This window comes from Toxoplasma gondii, chromosome XI (genome assembly GCF_000006565.2).
Source record: "Toxoplasma gondii ME49 chromosome XI, whole genome shotgun sequence".
Taxonomy (NCBI): domain Eukaryota; phylum Apicomplexa; class Conoidasida; order Eucoccidiorida; family Sarcocystidae; genus Toxoplasma; species Toxoplasma gondii.
The window spans coordinates 332691-351791 of record NC_031479.1 but is presented as its reverse complement, the minus strand read 5'-3'; the positions used below and the strand labels follow the sequence as shown (position 1 = coordinate 351791).

The 19101-nt window shown below is 54.3% G+C and overlaps 1 protein-coding gene across 1 annotated transcript; it reads right to left on the bottom strand.

The window, feature by feature from the left end:
• Positions 1 to 11: 11 nt before the first annotated feature.
• On the bottom strand, positions 12 to 19060 carry SPT6 (transcription elongation factor SPT6). The gene is made up of 14 exons (XM_002364119.2): positions 16773 to 19060; positions 13235 to 15898; positions 12028 to 12624; positions 9837 to 11750; positions 9023 to 9343; positions 7994 to 8198; positions 7520 to 7706; positions 6680 to 6760; positions 5860 to 6188; positions 4565 to 4784; positions 3759 to 3882; positions 3039 to 3347; positions 2310 to 2639; positions 12 to 1494 (listed from the first exon to the last, which is right to left on the bottom strand). The coding sequence occupies exons 1-14, from the start codon at positions 18582 to 18584 to the stop codon at positions 757 to 759; spliced, it is 9831 nt and encodes a 3276-aa protein (XP_002364160.2). The 5' UTR covers positions 18585 to 19060; the 3' UTR covers positions 12 to 756.
• Positions 19061 to 19101: the final 41 nt, after the last annotated feature.

Here is a 19101-nt window from a genome sequence, read left to right as displayed (position 1 = left end):
TTAAAGTGACACTCAGACTCGTTCCTGTTGGGTATAGACCCCACATCGCGGCTGTATGAGAAGAGACAAGGAAAGAACAGATGAGAAATTTCCTTTTTGATTATGTCTCTGTCCTGATCATCCCGGCCTGTGCATCTATGTGGACGCATATCCAAGTGTAACGAAAAAACCAAAGTTCTAGGTGTTCGCACGACATACACAGTTTTCTTGTTTCTTCAACTTGCTTGAGAAACCACGCAGAAAAAACATCCGGAGGAGGTCTCCGGTTCCCACACACACACAGACGTGCTCCCCACTCTTTTTTCTGCCGCAAAGAGTTGCCCCGTCGAAATCCATGCACGCGCGTACATGCGTACCGACGGATATCGCAGATACGCACGATCTGATAAACACACAACGCGAACATCCCGACGCACACGCACACACACCCGTCCTACAGTGTGTGTATATCCATCGCCATCGCAAAATGAATCCGAAAAGCGTTTTCCGCGACTCGGCCCTTTGGATCCCTTTCCGTCCGAGTTCTCGCCACCAAACTTCCGATCCCCGTCACGGGCGCATCGCAGCTCAGCCATCGCCTTCTGTGGCGCCTCGAGTTGATGTGAATTCCGTCAACAAAGACCTGTAAGATCGAGACAAGTCGTCCACCTCCTCGTCTCCACCTCGTGTAGTGTCGATACGCCCGAGCGCGAGCGTCCAGCTAGTCCTGTTTCATCGCGGATACTTCCCCGCCTCCACACGTGTCTTGCTTCCTGCCTATCTGTCCCATCGTTCGCCGAATCGCGTCCGTCTCTCCTCTCGCCGCCAGCCTTCGTCTCGGTGATGGGGGCGCCGGTCGCTGTAGGAGCTCCGGTCATGCCCCGTCCTTTGTTCTCCAGTCCCCCAGGAGTTCGGACCGTAGTTTCTTGCCTGCTGGCTGTCGCCGCCTCTGGAAAGTGAAGACCACGACCGCCTCTCTCTTCCGTCCTGAGGCCTCGCCTGAGAGTCGCCATAGAAACCTCTATCAACGAACTCGGCTTGGGAGTGGAGCCCCGAGGTCTGAGAGAAGCCGGACTGACCGAATGGAGACGCAGCTGCACTGCCTGCAGCGCCTCTGCGCATCGGTCGCCCATCAAACTCTTGGGAGAAAGGCGACGAAGCAGGATAAGAAGACAGCGAATCCGGCGCCTGACTGTAGGGCACAGACGCGTCGCCGATCCTGTGTCCAGGAAACGACCCAGGAGTTCTTCCTCCCTTGCCAGTCTCCACAACAGTCCCTGCCGCACGCGGCTCATAGTTCTTCTGGCGACGGACAGCGCGCTCGTACCACTCCTTCGCACTCTGTTCATTTCGCGGCTGAATGTAAGTCGCCACGTAGTCTCTCTGCGTTCGTCTTTCTTCTTCCTCGCGCCGCGCCTCCAACATCTTCAGGTGCTCGCGCTCCTGACGCCGTCTCTCCCGCTCTGCCTGCAGACGACCCTTCTCCTCCGCGTACGCCTTCAGCAACTCTTGCCGCTGCAGAGCAGCAGCGCAGACAGGCCAATGTTCGTGACGAAATCGAAATGAAAACGGTGGAAATCCACCACAGTCGACGACGCGGCAGTCACTCCATAAAATGTTCGCAAACTATACAGGCACTGAATTCCTCTATCCTGCGACATGAAGCTGACTCCGCACCAGCAAAAATCGGTGCACCTTCTCAACAGACAAAAAAGCGATCAAGAAGATGAAATCGCAGGTTCTGGGAAGGCCGGCTCGATAACTGATGAAACGTCACACGCGGAACAAGAGGCAACCTCAAATTGTCCATCCCTACGACGAATCAGAAAAACCCTTCACTCTGAAACAGAGCCAATGTTACAGATGTCGACGCTTCTTTCGGACAGTATCGCTGTGCAAACGATCCGTGATCCAGGACTCTCTGTCAGTCTTTCAGCTTTTAACAAAGAAGTGTATACAGACGACCCCGCGCGTAGAGTTGTCTTTTAGTAGCCTTAAGTGGAAAAAGCAATGCGAAGCCGCGTTCCAAAGCACACTCAGAAACAATTCTCTCTAGACGGATTGTGGCTATACATATCTCGCAAGGCAAAACGGATACACAGACTGACTCCGTCAATGCAGTCGCAGATGCATTTCAGCTTGAGCGCGACGAAGCCGCTTTCGTTCTGTTCACGGCTTGGGGTCGAGCTCACAGGACTGGACAGCGCGCACCGTTTCTCGTTTGCTTTTCCTGTTTTCTTTCTTTCCCGCAAAGACAAATGTGGGCGCTAAATACTAGGCACACGCAAACGACCAATGTATCCAGGGCGCTTGAACCATCTAAGACTCACCCGCCAGTAACCTTTTTCTTTCCACCAAGAGACCAGTTTCTGAAGCGACTTGTGTTCTTGATTCCAAATCGAGAACTTCTTGTGGTCGACGTAGACGCCATCGACAAGGACTCTGGGATGTGCCCCTGCGGACGGCGGCTGTGGAGGCAAAACGACTAACTGGAAACGAAGGGGGTTCTCATTTCCTGCTCGGCTGTCTCGGCCTGTCGCGACCGACGCGGCCGGAGACGCAGGAGGCAGAAGAGCCCAGCAAATCGAACCGGGTCGCGACGCCGCCTCTTGCCTCAGCTTTTCCACCGCAATCGACAGATCCGGAATCGGCAGATACTTCTGAAACGCACAAAACACCCATATGTCCGTTTGCGAAACTGTAAGACCAGGGGAGGTGAAGACATGCTCACCTGTGGACCCTGTGTGCACTCACATATACATAAATGCAGACTCGAGTACCTACAGCGTGTTGTGTTTGAACAAAGAAACATCTGCGAGCTCTTTTCGCGTCTGGTCCATATTTTCTGGCTCTGTTCTCTTGAGCAGTTACTGCCTTGATTCCTGAAATAACAAGACCCCATCCAACGCGCCGAAGCGACCCTTGAAATGACACAGCCTCGACAGTGAACCGCCACAAACCAGTGTCTCTGAGGTAATTGAAATCTCTCTCCCTTTCTGTCGCCACATAGCAGCGACTGTTTCTCTTTGTCTCTTCTGAGTCACGGTCTGGTGCCGTACCGGGTGTCTGTACACTTCCTCCAAGTTGACGCGAAGCGGGTCGCAGAACTGAGCAATGATGGCATTGAGAGAATCGAATTTCTCGCCCTGAAGAATCAACTCGCTGCCAACGCCGCCCAGCTGCTCCTGCTGCTGGAGCGCTGCGGCCATGGCTGAGAGAGCCTCAGGCGTGTGTTCTGTCGGCAAAAGTGGATTGCGCTCTTCAATTGGAAGCGAGAGACACCGGAAAGGGTCTGCACATGTCTTCACCATCAGCGTCAGGCCATCCACCGACGTTCCAGGCCGAAACAACGCCTCTCCAACCGGCACCTGCGCGCATGCAGAAACACTAGGCTACAGTTCCCATACACGTCTGTACAGTAAATGCATATATATATATATATATCATGTATATTCAAATGTATATTAATACGTTTTCAAAGATATGAACCATGTGTGCGATCTATCCACTCCTACATTCGTGTGAGAAAAAACACTCGACTTCTTTGTATGCATACACGTGCTGTGCATGTATCAGTCTGTATTACTATGCACATAAAAAAATATATATACATATACCTATATATATATAGAGATAGATAGATAGTTTTGTGGATATATACAATATGCATATGTGAGTTTATCGACATATTTACATCTCTGTGCGGGGGCATGCCCTTTAATGTGCCTGTTGCATGCGCATGCAAAAACTATTCAAAGATCCAGTCCGTGGAGGCCTACCCCAGCGTGTTGGAGGAGTTGGAGACCCTTCATCGGCGTCACCGGCTTATAGTTGGGGTGCCGAATGTTGCGTCGCAGGCGCTGGTGTTTCTTCTGCTGCTCCAGCTGAAGTTCCTCCAATTCGCTGCAGAAAAAGGGGAGCGACAACGAGAACGGCAGAAGCATCCCTTTTCACGAATCCGCAGGACGCTTGCGGTGTGCAGACACACGAGCAGACAGCCGAGAAGGCATGCTCCCGCATCCAAGTGTGTCTCCCAGCCGTCCACTCTTGATCCGGTCTCGAATTCGACGCCGCGCATTGTCTGCAGATCTCATTCGAGAGACTGGCCTGTCTCTGTCACACTTTTTTCTGCGACGCTACTCCCCAGAATTGCTCTGCGAGAACTTGTAAGAATCGGCATCATTCGCCTTTGCCGCATAACGCAGCACCAGTACATGAAGATGCCCACAAGGAGGTGCATCTACACGTACATATACTTATTTGTGTAAATCAAGGTATACACATATAGATACAAGATGAAAGAATTTGAATTTGGACATGGTGCTGTTGTGTCGCTTCTATTTCCGTCAGGTGCATGCATCTCTCTTTTAGACCGGGAGGGGGACGAACCCAATGTACGAATGCGTGGACGCCCACCTGTCTACACCTACACTAGGACAATTATCTTTGCATGCATGTATGCACGTAGGGATTTGCGTGCATAATAATGCAGCAATCGATATACGGAGAGAGAGCGAGTTCGTTAGACGCGTACGTTTGGGAGAATACAGACAGAACTTGGCACACACTGGTTCTGCTTCCTTACACAGTGAGGGGTCGTCTGACAGCCAGTCCATCGAATCTGGCGGCTGGAGAAAGGAAAGTATGGACGGCGTTGAGAGAGACATCTGAGACGAGGTTTTGCGCCACCATCGCTTTGACGACGTCTCCAGTAACAACTACCTCGATACGATACGTTGGAAAACCTGAACGTTCCAGCTCGATGCCGTAGTGCAAAAAGGCAACGCGGCCGTGCAACACTTCACCTGAAAAAACGAAAAAAACAAAAGATCCAAAACATTCCGACGCACGCCGACACAACAGACAACCGACTCCGTTTTTCGCCCACACCCATTAACACGCATCTCTGTATACATAGAGATACTACGTACAGAGGAGATATAAATAGATGTATACATATCTACATATATATATATATAAATATATGTATATAAATGCATGCGTATACTTGTATAACGGCATACACATACACGTCTATATATATATATATATATATATGTACAAATGCAAGTAGATATGTACAAGTCGAGACTCGTGAGTTGTCGGCTTGAAATCTGGTGTGGAGAAGACGATGCGAGATGCATGCAACGGAACACGAGAGGGGGAAGACGGAGCAAAGGAGAGACGAAACAGCACTTGCTAAGAGAGACGAGAACCATAGAGGAGGAAGCAGTGCGGAAAAAGGAAACGCAAAACAGTTGCTAGAGAGCACAAGAGTGGCACCTCGTGACATGCGCTGCCGTTCAGGTTTTTTCCATCATCACAGAACGACTTGTTGGAATCTCTGTGTAAACGAGTCCCTCGAAAACGTTTCGCCTCTTCTCCCTTTCAGTTTCTTCCCTCGCAACGTCCTCTATTGGTCAAAGGAGAAGGCCCTATTTGCCTTCTCGGCGCTCATCCCTCCGTTCGTTTCCTCTCCCGCCTTTCCCTGCAGCGTGTTCTCACTTCTCCTTCACCGCTTCCCTTTATTGCTCTTCTCCTTTCCTCTGTCGTTCTTCCTTTCCGACCTGTCGCGCGTTCTATACACGATGACATCTTGACTACACTGTCAAACGCATGTAAAGAGCCGCAAAAGAACTCACACCGGGAGTCAAATGCAGTATCCCGGTGCTGCCCGTGCATACCCGACGTCGCAGACAGCATGTACACTGGATACCATCTGAACAGGAAAATTTTTTACTTAACGCACAGACACACATGTATATGCATGTATATATATATATATATATGTATGTGTAAGTTTGGATGCAGGTAGGTTGGTATGCATGTGTGATTATAAGTTAGCAAGGGAACCCGAAAGGTAGCGTCTCTTTCGCGTACCTAGAAGAGGAGACAGATCTTCTTGGTGTGGTCGTCTCTCCTCTCCCGGCGAGCTTTGTTTGATTTGCGGAGTCCGCAAAGCCAAGAGAGAACGGAGCTCGCGAAGATCGGATAGCTGAACGCGAATGCCTGAAGGTTGGAGGCGAACGACGAGCGAGGTGTTTCTCGCAAAAACAACTTGACACGAAACGCTGGAGCCTGGATGGAACTCGTCGGCGTCTTCACCGATCGCCCAGAAGAAGACTTCCATCTCGCTCGCAGACTCGAAGGGCAGCCGCGGATCTCGGTACGGATGTCTCAGCTCTGACGTAATGAATTCCAGATAGGGTCTGCAGAAGGAAAAAAACCGGCAATCGACAAAGAAGATGCTCCTCGAGAGCGAATCACAGCCGATGATAGCGAAACAGGAAGACCCCAAGATGAACAAGCAAGCGAACCTCGCCTGGGTCTTGAGAAACTCTAGAAGCGCCAGTTTGCACCGCACGACGACTGAGTTTGACTTCTTTTCTCAACTGCAGTGACGGAGTTGCTCATCCTCTCTCTGTCTTGTCTGCACTTCACTGTGGACTGTTCACGAGCACGGATAAGAAGGACATGCACCAGCACGGGCGCGACAAGGAGAGAAAACGCGGAAAAGAAAGGTGGAGACTTCAAAAAAAAAAAGGCTACACAGAGAAGGCTACCTGTCGACGGACAGCCAGAAAATGTAAACGAGAGAGAAACGAGGGAATGGCGAAGTTCAAGCAAAAAACAAAAAACGGAACTAATGGACTCTTCCCGTCCAAAGAAGAGAGAGAAAGCCAGCTGTTCAGAGACTCACAGACACCTCGCTTGATCCTTCGTCTCCGCGAGCATCTGAGAGAAAGCTTCCAAGTCCATGTCGTCAAGCAGAGCCGGTTTCCTGGAAAAAAAAGGAAACGTCTGACTTAGCGCTCTCCACAAAGCTTAGACAGAGAGCTGCAAGTACACTTGCATCCCCGCGTATCCCCTGTTTCCTTTTCGCGGGAGACCTCTCGAGCGTGTCGTCGAGAAGACACCCCCACTGCGTCAGGAAATCCACAGCCTTCTCGACGATTGACGGCAAAGGGTCAGCTGAGTATGCAGCAGGAACTCTGAGGAAACTCCTAAAATATCAAATGCTTTGAAGCAACGCGAGGGACTTCAGCTGTGGGAGCTGGGGCGAACTAGGTTCCCTAGAACAACTGCGCTGTTACGGAAGAACGGCTGACTAACTAAAACTGCGTCTTAGAAGCGATGTATCAACACACGCATCCTTTGAGAACGCAACATTTTAACTGGTGGAATACATTCAACGCAACCATGTTTATCATGGATTATTCTGAAGTGGTTTTGAATCGTATTCGCACTCTAAAACTGCTAAACTCGGAACCTCTTCTCGACTTGGTTCCTTGGTCAAAATGCGCGTAGCTCTCTAGTTACACAAGTTCGAGTAAACTGTGAAACACTCAGATGAAACCAAAGAGCACAGCGTAAAGCTTCTCCTCGGAACCAGGAAGCATGCACGCTTGAATCTTGAAGAAGAGCGAAGGACGCAGGTTCCATTCAGGCTCTGGAGTATATGGTGCACTCTGGAAACAAGACGTTTACGACATATGCCGAATGTGATTCTGAAGGTTTTTCCACCCACCCCATCGCGTACCTGAAGACCTCAACAATCGCATCTTCGTCGTCGACATCCTCGTCGCGTCTGCGAGCGCCGCCGGTGTCTCCATTTTCTTCTTCTTCCTCGGTCTGGTGAGCCTCGTCTTTCTCAGCCACAGCATCTCGGCAAATCTTCGCGACGAAACTGCGTCCTTCCAACGGGTGGATGCGCGTGTCATCCAAAGCTGCACACAACTCCCCACACAAAAAAGATGCATAAAAAAGGGAAACACACACGTAGACACACACGCATATATATATATATATATACATATATATAAATATATATATAAGCAAGTAAACAAATATTATGTATGTATCCTACTTACCAGTGAGACCGACGTGTATAAACATGTCTACATTTAATTGGGTGTAGATTCTCTGTGAATATGTGGATTTTCTGATATCGTCTCCCACGGTTTGACACGCGTCACGCGTAGGTTTCAGATGTCTGCCATGTTTCTTTCCTCACCGTCGACAGATTCGGGATCTGACGTTTTATTTTTGAGGCGCAGAAAGGAGACACAGTTCAAGTACACCTTGCGGCCCAAGCCTACGGGCTGCGCATGACGCTTCTCGCTTTGAGAATGAGGAGGATAAAAATCATCCAAGTCCCCTCGGCCGCCGTCGCTGTCGGAAGTCGACCCGTCGTTCGGCGTGCACAGCTGCGACCGCATCTGAAAAAATCGAAAGCAAAGGCATTTTCATTCTAGTAACAATTATGAACACAGAAATACAACAGAAATACAGATACACACATATATACATATACATATACATATACATATATATATACATATATATATATATATATATGGAAAATTTTCACGAGTTACACGCACGCATTTATTGTTGCTCGTATGAATGTGTGCTTTAGAGTTCCACGCTGCAGTATTTATCCATTCGTTCGGTACTTGACACGCCTGTCCTCTTGAAACGTTCGTCTCTCTTTCTCCCTTTTTGATTCAAGCCTCCGCCGAAAACTGGTCTCAACATCGGAAGCGCGCCCGATTCGCCTTTGCGCATCACGAGTCTCGTCCGTCTGCCCTTTTCCTCATCCACCCCCGTCCACGACTACGAGTCGCTACAGAAGTCTACGCACTCTCTTCACCACTCTACGCCCGTCGATCTATACGGATGCATGCACACGCATCTCTGCGTGTGTACGAGTACCTCTGAAAATGGAACTGCGCATATCGATTCATGACCGCGCATGTAGATCTAACTACCTACCGACCTGTTTATTATACACGCGTACATTCGCATTTGCATCCGTACGAGGATATCTCTAGGAACGCAACTGCTGGACCTCCGGATTTGCCGCCCCACATCGTCTGTCCGTGTCTCTCTTTCTCTTTCTCTCTCTTTCTCTTTCTTTTTCTTTCTTTTTCTTTCTTTTTCTTTCTTTCGCTTTCTCAACGTTTGTGAGTATGTGTGTGTCCTCTTGAGTCTGCGACTACAGTGGGGACGCGGGAAAGGCGCGAATCAGCTGTCTTCTCACGAGAAGGGTGGACGTTTTGAACATGCCGAGAAGGCGCGCGGCCTTTCGGGGACCGAGACCAGGGACGAACTGCAGGAGGGCAGCGGTGGGGTTGCCGCCGAGAGCCGCCGTGCTCCCTCGCAGAGCTCGCTTCAGCTCAACTCCGACTTTGCCGACGGACGTCAGCAACACCCGTTCGAGCGCACTCTGCAGGCGATCCGAGGGCACCAGCTTCTGGAGGGGATGAAGCTTCAGCTGCAGCAAAGAGTTCTCGCGTCCTTCGCTCCACAGCCCCGCGAGCTCGGCAAGCGGATCTTGCAGCGTCCGCGCCAGAGACAGGCACTGCAGAAAGCGCGAGAGACACGCGGAGAGGAGGCAAGGACAGAAGTGAGGCGACACAACCTGAGTCGAGGGATGTAAACATCTTTCTTCCCAGACGAGAAACAATGCGTGCTCTGCCGTCTGCGGGGCTCTGGGGGGCACACACAAGAGACAGTGCATGCGCAGGCAGCACCCGCGGCAGAGAGCGACAGAAACGTACACCCTCTCAGAGAAGACAGGCGCTCCACATTTCTTGCACAGCCTAGCACAGAGTGAGACCATTCTACAGCTCCTTGTGCACCCCCGAAAAGAAAGACCTTTCTTCGACAGCAACTTGTAGACCTAAAAAAGCGAAGGACGTCTCTAGCTCTTCTGTGTATTCTCGAAGGGAGTCACCGCAAAACCGGTGCGGCGGCGACACACAGAAGTCGCAGCGAACCCCAGACACAATCTCCTGTTCGACGCATCGGACATCCCTCAGCATGCGTCTTGACTCTCTCCCTCTGCGACGCACCATGAGTCCTTCTTTCGCGAGTTTCTGCCGGAGCACCTGCGGGGCCTTGTCGCTGCCAGCCCAGATGGTGGGGACTTCTAGGCTGGCGAGTTCGAGGAAGAGCGGCTGTTCCTTCTTCTTAAGTTTCGGGACGACTCGCTCCTTGAGGATCAAGTAGAGCAGCAAGGCGAAGCGGTCGCGGACTCCGACGACTGCCGCGTCGACGAAGTGATCTCTGAAGAATCTGACGAGTCTCTCCAAGTCCTGGTAGGCTCTGCGTTGCTCGGCAGAGACGCCTGCCGGGCGCATCTCTGCCGCAGCCTCCAGCTCTCGAGTGTCAGGTTCCTCGTTCTGTACCCCCTCGACTTCTTGTTGAGAAGGCAGTGGCGCATTCAAGAGGAACTCGTAGACGTCGTACTCCTCCATCTCACCCCAGGCGTTGACGAGCATTGCATGCACGCGGGTGCGACTCCGGCCGCCTCGGCGTCCTGCGCCCGCGCGGCCCACGGGTGTGTCGGCGGCGCTGCCGACGGAGGCGAAGCTGGTCATCTCTGCGGAGACCTCTTGGTGGACGTTTTCGACGACGAACGCGAGGACGTCGACGAGAGTGGGTTCCTGAACGAGGCGTCTGCGTCTCTCGAGCAAACGCTGCTGCTTCTGCAGCTTCCGCTGGCGCTTCGCAGCCCGCAGACGCTTGCGTTCCGTCTGGAAAGCACCCGAGACGTACGTTTCCTCATCCGAACTCGACTCGGCCTCCGAGGAGAGACTGGTCGCGGAACTCGCCTCCGACGCGTTCTCGTCGAACGCGTCACTCTCCTCACTCGAGTGCTTCTCGCTAGCTGAGTCCCGGCTCGGCCTCTTTCTGCTCTTCCGAGTTCCTTCCTCATCGTCACCCAGTAGCTGCCGGCGCCTCATCTGCTCAGGCGACGGCCGCAGCGGCTGCGTGTTCAGCCGCCACTCGAGCATTTCTCGGCACCGCAGAATCACGACTTGCTGCGCTCGGTGAAGAAGGTCTTCGCGGACCTCTCGCTTGAAGATCGGCAGCAGCTCCACCTCCACGACGCGCTCCAGAATCCGCCGCTGGATGTGCAGCCAGCCGGGTACGGCGCTCGCCGCCGCAGCTGCGGAAACGTTCCCCCCGCCGCGCTGCAGGAAGGTCACGAAAGCTTCGCCCTCGTCCTCCGTGCCTCCACGCGCCGTGAGACTCGGCCCGCCGCCAGGGCGAGACGACGCGCTGCGCGACTTGCAGAAAAACGACGCAAAATGGTGTTGGCCGATGTTCCCCGCGGCCGTCGCCGCCTGCCAGAGGTGGGGGCTGTACGCGGCGAGGAGGTCGTCCACGAGCCGCTGAACGAGAAACGCGTCTTGGGCTCGACTCCGCGCGAAGCCTGCGAGTTCGTCGTCGAGAAAACGCTTCTGCTTCACCAAGTCAAATACCAGCGAAGCGCCCACACCTTGCCCGAAGGCATCCGCCGCCGAACGGTTCAGCGCCAGCGCCTCCAGCGCCGGGGCCTCGCGCCCTTTCTCGATCACGAGATTCCTGTAGGCGCGCCGGAAGTCGCGGTGACGCTCTTCAAAGCCTTTCTGGAGCGCGACCGACCCGGCGAGCTCGTCGGACGTCTGCGGGTGGATAAAGAGAGTCAGTTCGCCGGCCTTCTCGAGGCGGTGGACGTGCAGAAAGAGCTCCAGGCAACGCGCATCTTCTCGCTTTTTCAACAGAGTCTCCAGCTGCCGCGCCCGAGTCATCGAACCGGACGGTTTCTCCTCGCTGCTTTCGCTCTGAATCTTCGCCAAGTACGCACGCTTCGCCTCCAGAGAAGGCAGCTGCTTCAAGTGCTCTCGCTGCGCCGCCTTGCGAGCCTCCTCCTCAGCCTTGCGACGCGCGCGATCTTTCCACGGAGAAATCGGCGGCGCCTCCTCAAACGACGGAACAATCTACAAGGAAGCAAACAGTTGAAAGAAGCGGATGCGGCCACTCTAAAGAGGCGCGAGCGCAGAGGGAAAAGGAAAAAGAGAAAAACGGTGAGAGGAAGAGAACGGACAGAGAGAGAGGAGCAGGAGACAAACGAAGCGCAAAGGAGAGAAAGAGAAAGGGCACAGGGAGAGACGGAGGGAGAAGAGCGGAAGAAACGGAGAAAACAGAAGGAACACAGAAAAGAGAGAAATAACAAGAGAACGAGAGGACGGACAGGAGAAAGAGCGTATTGCTCACCTCGTTGACGAATTTGAGTAACGGCAGTCGCGAGAGACGTCTGGCCATCCAGCATGGCTTCGCCGGATCAGTTTCGGCCTCGCCCTTGACGGTGGTCAGCGTGCTCATGGAGCAGATCTGGTGGAACCTTTTTCTGACCAGGCTTCGGAGAGGCGGATACGAAGCGAGAATCTTTGCATAGTAAGCAACCAAAACTCGCTTCAGCTGTCTGCCCGAGTCGAAGGGATGTACACAGAAAGGCGCACACCAGGCGTCACCCGCCGCCTCCAAGTTCGCGACGACGTCCCCAGGCAACCCCGGCAATTTCTCTGGATTCGTGCAGGGCAGGTCGGGAGAGGCGTTAAGAAACAAGTTCGGAACGAACTGGGAGAGAAAAGCAGATGCGGAGAAAGTCAAGACGCTCGAGATCGCCGTCGACGAGGCAGTTGGAATGTGAGGCGTCTCCGTCGGCCGCAGAAGCAGGGAGAACCGCGACGCAAAAAGCGACGGGGAAAACGCCGAGGAAGTGAACGCGAGGGCCTCCAAGTTTGAGACAAAGGCGTCAGGTGGCAACAGATACGACTCCCACAGAGAAAAGATGTTGTAGCGATCTGCAAGCTGCAGAGAACAACGGAAAACATCCTGTCCAGCTGCGCACCGCTGCACCTCTCACAGGCTTGCTCTTCATCTTTCCTCGCATCTAATTTCACGATGCTCGCCTCGAGGTCTTCGACAAGGGGGTGGAGCGACGCTCAGGGATACAGACAGACGGGCAACGATCTCGCAGCGACTACATCAAAAGAGAAACGCACACCCTCCCAAGCCAGCGAAGAAAGCGAAGCGAAAGTTCGTCGTGTCAAACAACCTTCACGGCCAACGAGAGGCTCTCTGCGACCCCGCAAACACAATCACAGTCCACATTCCGCACCCACTCTTACATCTACATCGTCAACAGCCACACATGCAATAAAACGCATGCAAAAAAATACAAATGCATCAACTTCTTTACATCTGATATGTACCCATGCGTGAGTGTCATCTTTCTCTCGCTCTCAGTGTGTCCACATGTTGACTTCTGTAGATGCACACATACAAATGCAGACATGCATATATATATATATATATATACATACATACAAAGTGACTTCTATACACATGTTGTTTGTCTTTCTTTCTGCTTTTGTCGACATGTCTTTGTAGATGGATATGCATGCTTTGGTGTCCTCACTTCGATGGCTTCAAGGCCAGGAATATTGTGCATGTTGAGGCCAATGCGGGGGCTCGGTTGTTCGCCACTGGCGGCTCTGCGCAGAAGGTCCCTTATCTTTTTCTCGCGTTCTGCGAGCATGCATTTCCGTTCGTCTTCTTCAGCTTCTCTCTCGAGTCTCTCCCACTCTGCCGCTTCTGCAGCTTCTGCCTGTCGATCTTCTTCTCTTAAGCGTCGTTCGGCATCATCCTCTGCCTCTCGCTCTGCGCCTCGAGGCTTGTCTGCATGCGCGTCTAGCCCAAACGACGGCGGCCGTCTCCCGCGCTCGTCGCCTCCTCGGTTTCTCTCCTCGTCTTCGCCCCGCCTTCTACATCTGTCCCTCTCCACTCCCCAACGCAAAGGACGGTCTCGGTCGCCCGGCACACGGTGGCTTTCGCTGGAGTCGTACGTCTCTCGTTCGTCTCTGTCTCGTCTTCTCTCTGACTCTCGCTCATCCTTCCCGTCTCTCCGAAGCCAGGCGTCGACTCCTTCTTCCCCGCCACCTCTCGCCTCGCGGCTGCTGTCCAGATCGCCCTCTCTCCCTCTTCTCGGATCGCCTCCTCCGAATCCCCCAACAGGGCCCTTGTATGCCTCTTCACCGAGCCGCGACTCTCGACCGCGCGGAAACCGCTCTTTCCGCGCGTCCTCCCCTGAACGCTTGCCTTCTTCCTCTGCAAACAAGGCTACCTCGCCCCCGGCGTCGCGGCCTTCTTCGTTGGATGTCCTCTCATTATTCCGACGGCTGCCTGGCACACCCCAGCGAGACTTCCAGGAGGACGCCCGGGAGTCCTCGGGAGACTCTTTCGAGGCAGACGCTCGTCCGGCCTCCTCCACAGGTACAGACGAAGAAGCAAAGTAAGAGGAAGAAGAGTCTTGAGTGGCATTTGGAGCATCCCACCGATGCTTCCAAGTCGACAAGAGGGCAGAGCCGCCCTGAAAGGTGCCTGCTTCTCCTGTCTCCGACGTCTTCTCGCCCTGAGCAGGCGGGGGAACTGCAGTGACCGAGTGCGGAGTCCGAGACTCGACAGGCATCTCCTCTGTGGGGTCTTGCTGCCCCTCGAGAGAGGGAGACGCGGGCGGCGAGGCCCACAGAGCAGATTCTTGGTGAAATGTGGCGACGCGCATGACGCTCGAACCTGCAGCCTCGCGCGGTCTCCTCCCAGATCGCGGAACAGAGGCCATAGAGAGAGCGCGCAAATCCTGCCCGCGAGACTCGACCCTGTGTTCGCCCTCCTGGACGTCTCCGAGGTAGGCGTCGTCGACTGGAGTTGCCTCTTCCGCGTCTGACAACTCGCGCTGGTGCCTCTCAGCCTCGACGTGGACAGAACAGGCGCCCCTCTTGTCGAGCTCGAAAGAGACCAAGGAAGGTGAGGGAGGCCGTCCCTGTAGCAGCGTGTCAGTGTGAAAGACCGGAGGCGCTGCAGCCTGCGACTCTGCAGACTCGGCCAGTACGTCTTCTCCCGTTTGCTTCAACGAAGCTTCCGCCTCTCCTTCCAACGAGGCATGTCTCGCGTCCACGGCCTCGCCGATCGCTCCGCTTCCCGCAACCTCACGCTGCTCGGAACCCGTTGCTCGGACCGCCCGCGAACCGACTAACGCGTCCACCAAGCCAAGCAGCTCCTCTGGAGGCGGCGGAATCGGAAGTCCGGGATCGAGTTGCGTGCTAAAGCCCAGACTTCTCTCCGTCGCAGAGGCCGACAAGTGAGTCTCGCTGTGTGGCAGCAACCCAGGAGAGGCGAGAGGAGCAGGAACGGCAGGCAGAGGAGACAGAGGAAAAGACGTCGCGGACGCCTCAAGGCCGTCCAGAGGAGACGAGGTGTCTTCCCCCTGACGTTCGCTGTCTGCAGGCATCTTCTGGTCCTCCGGTTTCACCAGCCAGTCTTGTTCTCTCTCTTCTTCTCGCGCCTCACTCTCGAGCCCCAGTCCGTCGTCCTCTTCTTCTCTCTCGTCTCCTCTCTCTTCTTCTCTTTGCTCTCCTCTCTCTTCGCCGTCGCCTTCCTCGGCGTCGTCAGCTTCGCGTTTCTCGTCGCTCTTCTCTCTGCTCTGTGCGAGTTTCTTCTGAAGCTCCTCCCGGGTTGCAGCGACAAACTGCCTGTAGTGCGAGTGCAGGAAAGTTCTGAAGTCTTCGAGTGCGACTTCCTCCGCGTCAACCGCAGTGACGTCTGTCTCTCGTCTCCTCCCTCGCTCGCTGCCGTGGCTTTTCGCGCAAGCCGCCCGGTCTGCGCAAAGGTTCCACATCTGCAGGAGGCGGTCGCGAGTCTCCTCGCCCTGCCGCTGGCCCTGAAGAAGAGCGACGCCGTCTACAACCTCCTCGATGAGCTCGAAAAGCCGGCGCTTCTTCGCCTGAAGACGGCAGAACTGCTGGTCGAGTTCGTAGACGCGCCAGACCATCTCCTCGGTCAAAGGGGGCGCGATGAGGTGCAGCTTGTGGTGGAGAATAAACACAACTTCCAGACGCTCATTCAACACCCAGTCCAGGAGAAGGATCACCTTCTGCCTCACGTCGTGGTACGGCGACCGCCGCAAGCGACAGCCTTCGAAAAAGGAGTCGAAGTAGCGCTTCCGCAACTCCTCAGTCGTCAGCTGCGCCCCGAACTCGCGAAACAAGCGCGACGTGATCCACCCACTCTCCAGCACCAAGGCGGCCTGAAGCAGACAGACGCAGCGGAGAACCAGCGAGGGAAGGATGGAAAAAGACGGACGAAGAAAGAGGTCAACAGGGAAAAAGCGAAGGTAAAGGGAGAGAAAGAGGCAGGAAGAGAGAAGGACAGAAGACACGAAAAAAGAGATGCGCACGGGTGTTCTCGAGAAAAAAAAGAGACCACATAAACCTAGCCGAGAAGAGCCTCTCCCGGCCCTTCACTCCCCTTTAAACGCCCCAGAGAGAGCAAGACGAAAGAAAGGAAATCAAGGCAGCCGTCCAAAAAAGCTCATCAACAGAAACATCACTGGCGGCATGACCCACGTGCAGACGGGGAGTCGAAACACAAACGGTTGAGTGTGGAACCGACAGGAAAACGAAAAGGTCGGAAATCTGACTGACAGCATGTGCCCAAGAATAAACGGGACATCCCGAAAAATCGAACCGATGGTTTTATCGGTTGAACCAGCCCTCTATTTTATTTTAACCCTCTCTTTGTCCGTGTCGAATTATCTACCCCTGTATCTGCTTCGCTCTCTGTCAATTTCTCTATCTCTCTGAAACTCTCTCTACCTCTCTAAAACGCTCTCTCACTACCTCTCTGTCGCCCCCCAACTCTTTCTCCCTCTCTCTGAAACTCTCTCTGTCCATCTATCTCTCTGTTGATCTACTTGTCTATCTTTGTCTTCACCTGTCTCTCTATCTACATATATATATATATATATATAGATAGATAGATATATACAGATATATATATGTGTGTAAAGGCGCTTTCCGTCTTCCTCCATCGTTTTTGCTGTTCATCTCTCTGTCCGCATGTTTGGTTTCTCGTCGAGAAGCCTTTGTTTTTTCTTTTCCCGTAGACCTTTCTTTTCGGACCTTCGAGGTGTGTTTGGGTCGCTGGATGAACCTGAGGAAGAGGCGCTCAGGGTCATCGACTCGGCGAACATGTTCGTCGAAGGAAGTCAGGAATTCTCTCTTGACTTCATCCGGTTCTCCGATCGCTTCCCAGCCTTCGCTTGGACGTCCTTTGCCGCTTCTTCTCGGCCCGGCAGCCTTGCCCAGCCGCCCCCGCAGCTCCTCGTCGTCTTCTCGGCCTCGGCCCTCTCTCCTTCTGCGCGGCTCGTCGGCGACGTCTCCCGCGCCCTGGAACTCGTCTTCCTCGCCGCCACTTGCGGTGTGCTTCACAGGCTTCACATTGCAGAGGATGCGGACGACGGCGTCGACGTCTCCGAAGCAGTCGTAGACTAGACCCCAAGTTTCACCCATGCGCTGCTGCGCGGCGCTGTCCTGGAGCGCGTCTTCTTCTTCCAGCCAGGCTTCGTCCTCCTCGCTTGCCTCCGCCCGGTCCTCTTGGCCGAGCGGGGAGGCAGAGGTCCTCGACATGCGCCGACCAACAAGTTTCTTCGCAGGCAAGCTGCTTCCGGCGCCGCCCTGCGCGACGGCCTCGCCACCGTCGGATGCAGCATCGGCGTCCAGGGCAGAGGCTGGAGCCTCCAGAGCAGGGAAGGTTGCGGCGCCGAACTCGTTCTCCCCTTTGTCGTCATCGAAAAACAGAGACCCAGACGCCTCCTCGCGCGTCCGGGAGACGCCCCCCCTCTCACTCTCAGGCCTGTCTGCAGACTTGGGAGCCGAACTTTCGACCTTCTTCAAACGCCGGTATCTGCGCTGCTCCTCAGACTGGAGAGCCGCGAAACCGTCCGCGTCTTCAGAGTCTCTCGCGCCGCTTCCCTCTGCCTCCTCTGCCTCTTCGAACTCGCTCTCACCCTCATCGAACGGCGGCCTCAGCGGCTGCTTCCTAACCGTCAACCCCGTGTTCTCCTCAATCAGGTCGAGGTCTTCATCGTCGAGCTGCTGCGGTCCCTCGTCTTCGTTCTCCTTCTCGCTGTCGTCGCTTTCACCCTCTTCTTCCCCGCTTTCCTCGCTTACGATGAAGCCTCGCATCTCGGCAGCGATCGCCGCGTCTTCGTCCGAGCCGGACTCCTCGTCGCTGCTGTCGGTCGAGCGGCGCCGGTGCTCTTCGTCCGACGCCTCTCTCGCGCTGTCCTTGACGAAACGATGTTTTTTCTTCCGCGACGAAGACGACTTGCGCGCCTTCAGCTTCCGCTTCTTCTCGCTCGACGCGCGCTCGCGCTTCTTCTCCTTCTTCGACTTCTTCGTCTTCTTCTCCACCTTCAGAGGCATGTCCTCATCCGAGGGCGGCCGCCGCAGGCGCCCTCCCGCCTCCGCCTCGCGGCTGGAAGACGCCGGCGAGTCCATCGGCGCCGAAGCAACGGAACAAGAGACAGGTGTACGAGGAAGGTCGTCAGAGATGATACTGAGAGAAGAGGGAAGCAGACGGGGGCGCGGTAGCTGAGAAAACGAGCGAGAAAGGAGAAGGAGACAAGAGGAGGGGGAGAGGAAGAAGAGAAGAAGAAGAAAGGAGGAACATAAAAACAAGGGAAGGCAAACTAGACGGAGCAGAAATGCCAAAAGGCAGACCGGGGGAGGGAGGAGAGAGAAGGGGAAGCAGACGGGGGCAGGGAGAGGAGGACGACGAGTAAGAGAGGGCGTTGAAGAGAGAACTACGGACTTCGAGACGAATCGCTTTGCAAAACGACTGAATAAAAATTGGCTGAGGAAAAAGACAAAAACGAGGGAGAAACGTGGAAAACGGGGACACTGAGAAAACCGGCTTCGGGACCGAAGCATGCAGACACGCCAGAACCGCGGACCATCCGGGTGCGCATGCAATCCGCCGAGCAAGTTCTCCGAAGCGAGGATGGTTTTTAAAAAAGCGAAAAACGAAGAATTCAACGAAAACTTACAGGAAACACACACTGGGAAAACAAGGGAGAGGCGTCGTACGCAAGGCGCACAGAGAGCGAACGCGTCGCGCTGCCGGGGTGAGCAGCAGGGAGAAAGGTGGAAGAAATGAAGGTGGATAAGCGGGGATAGAAAGGCCTCTCGGCTCTGCCGCGAAGAGGCTGCATAGCTGAGAAAGAGTCTGCAGAAAAGACGGGGAACTTCGAAGAAAACGACCAAGAGTCCAGGGAGAAAAGCGGCCGCGCGACGGAGGGGGGAAACCTACGGTTTCTCAGACAGGGAAAAGGGAAGACGGAACGGTATCGACCTCGTCGTGTCAACCGAGAACAAGAGAAAGGCACAGAAGAACCAAGACGAAAACCCTTTCACAAAATGAGGTCACGCCGACACAGCGAGAGAAGAG

Bases quoted from the DNA above. Each gene is read 5' to 3' on its own strand.
- SPT6 (XM_002364119.2), bottom strand. From the start codon at position 18,584: ATGCTTCGGTCCCGAAGCCGGTTTTCTCAGTGTCCCCGTTTTCCACGT. The intron at 15,899-16,772 runs GTCCGAAAAGAA...TGTCTGCTTCAG, and splicing joins GACCCAAACACACCTCGAAG to GCCGCCTTGGTGCTGGAGAG. The intron at 11,751-12,027 runs GTGAGCAATACG...GCTTCCTTGTAG, and splicing joins TACTCAAATTCGTCAACGAG to ATTGTTCCGTCGTTTGAGGA.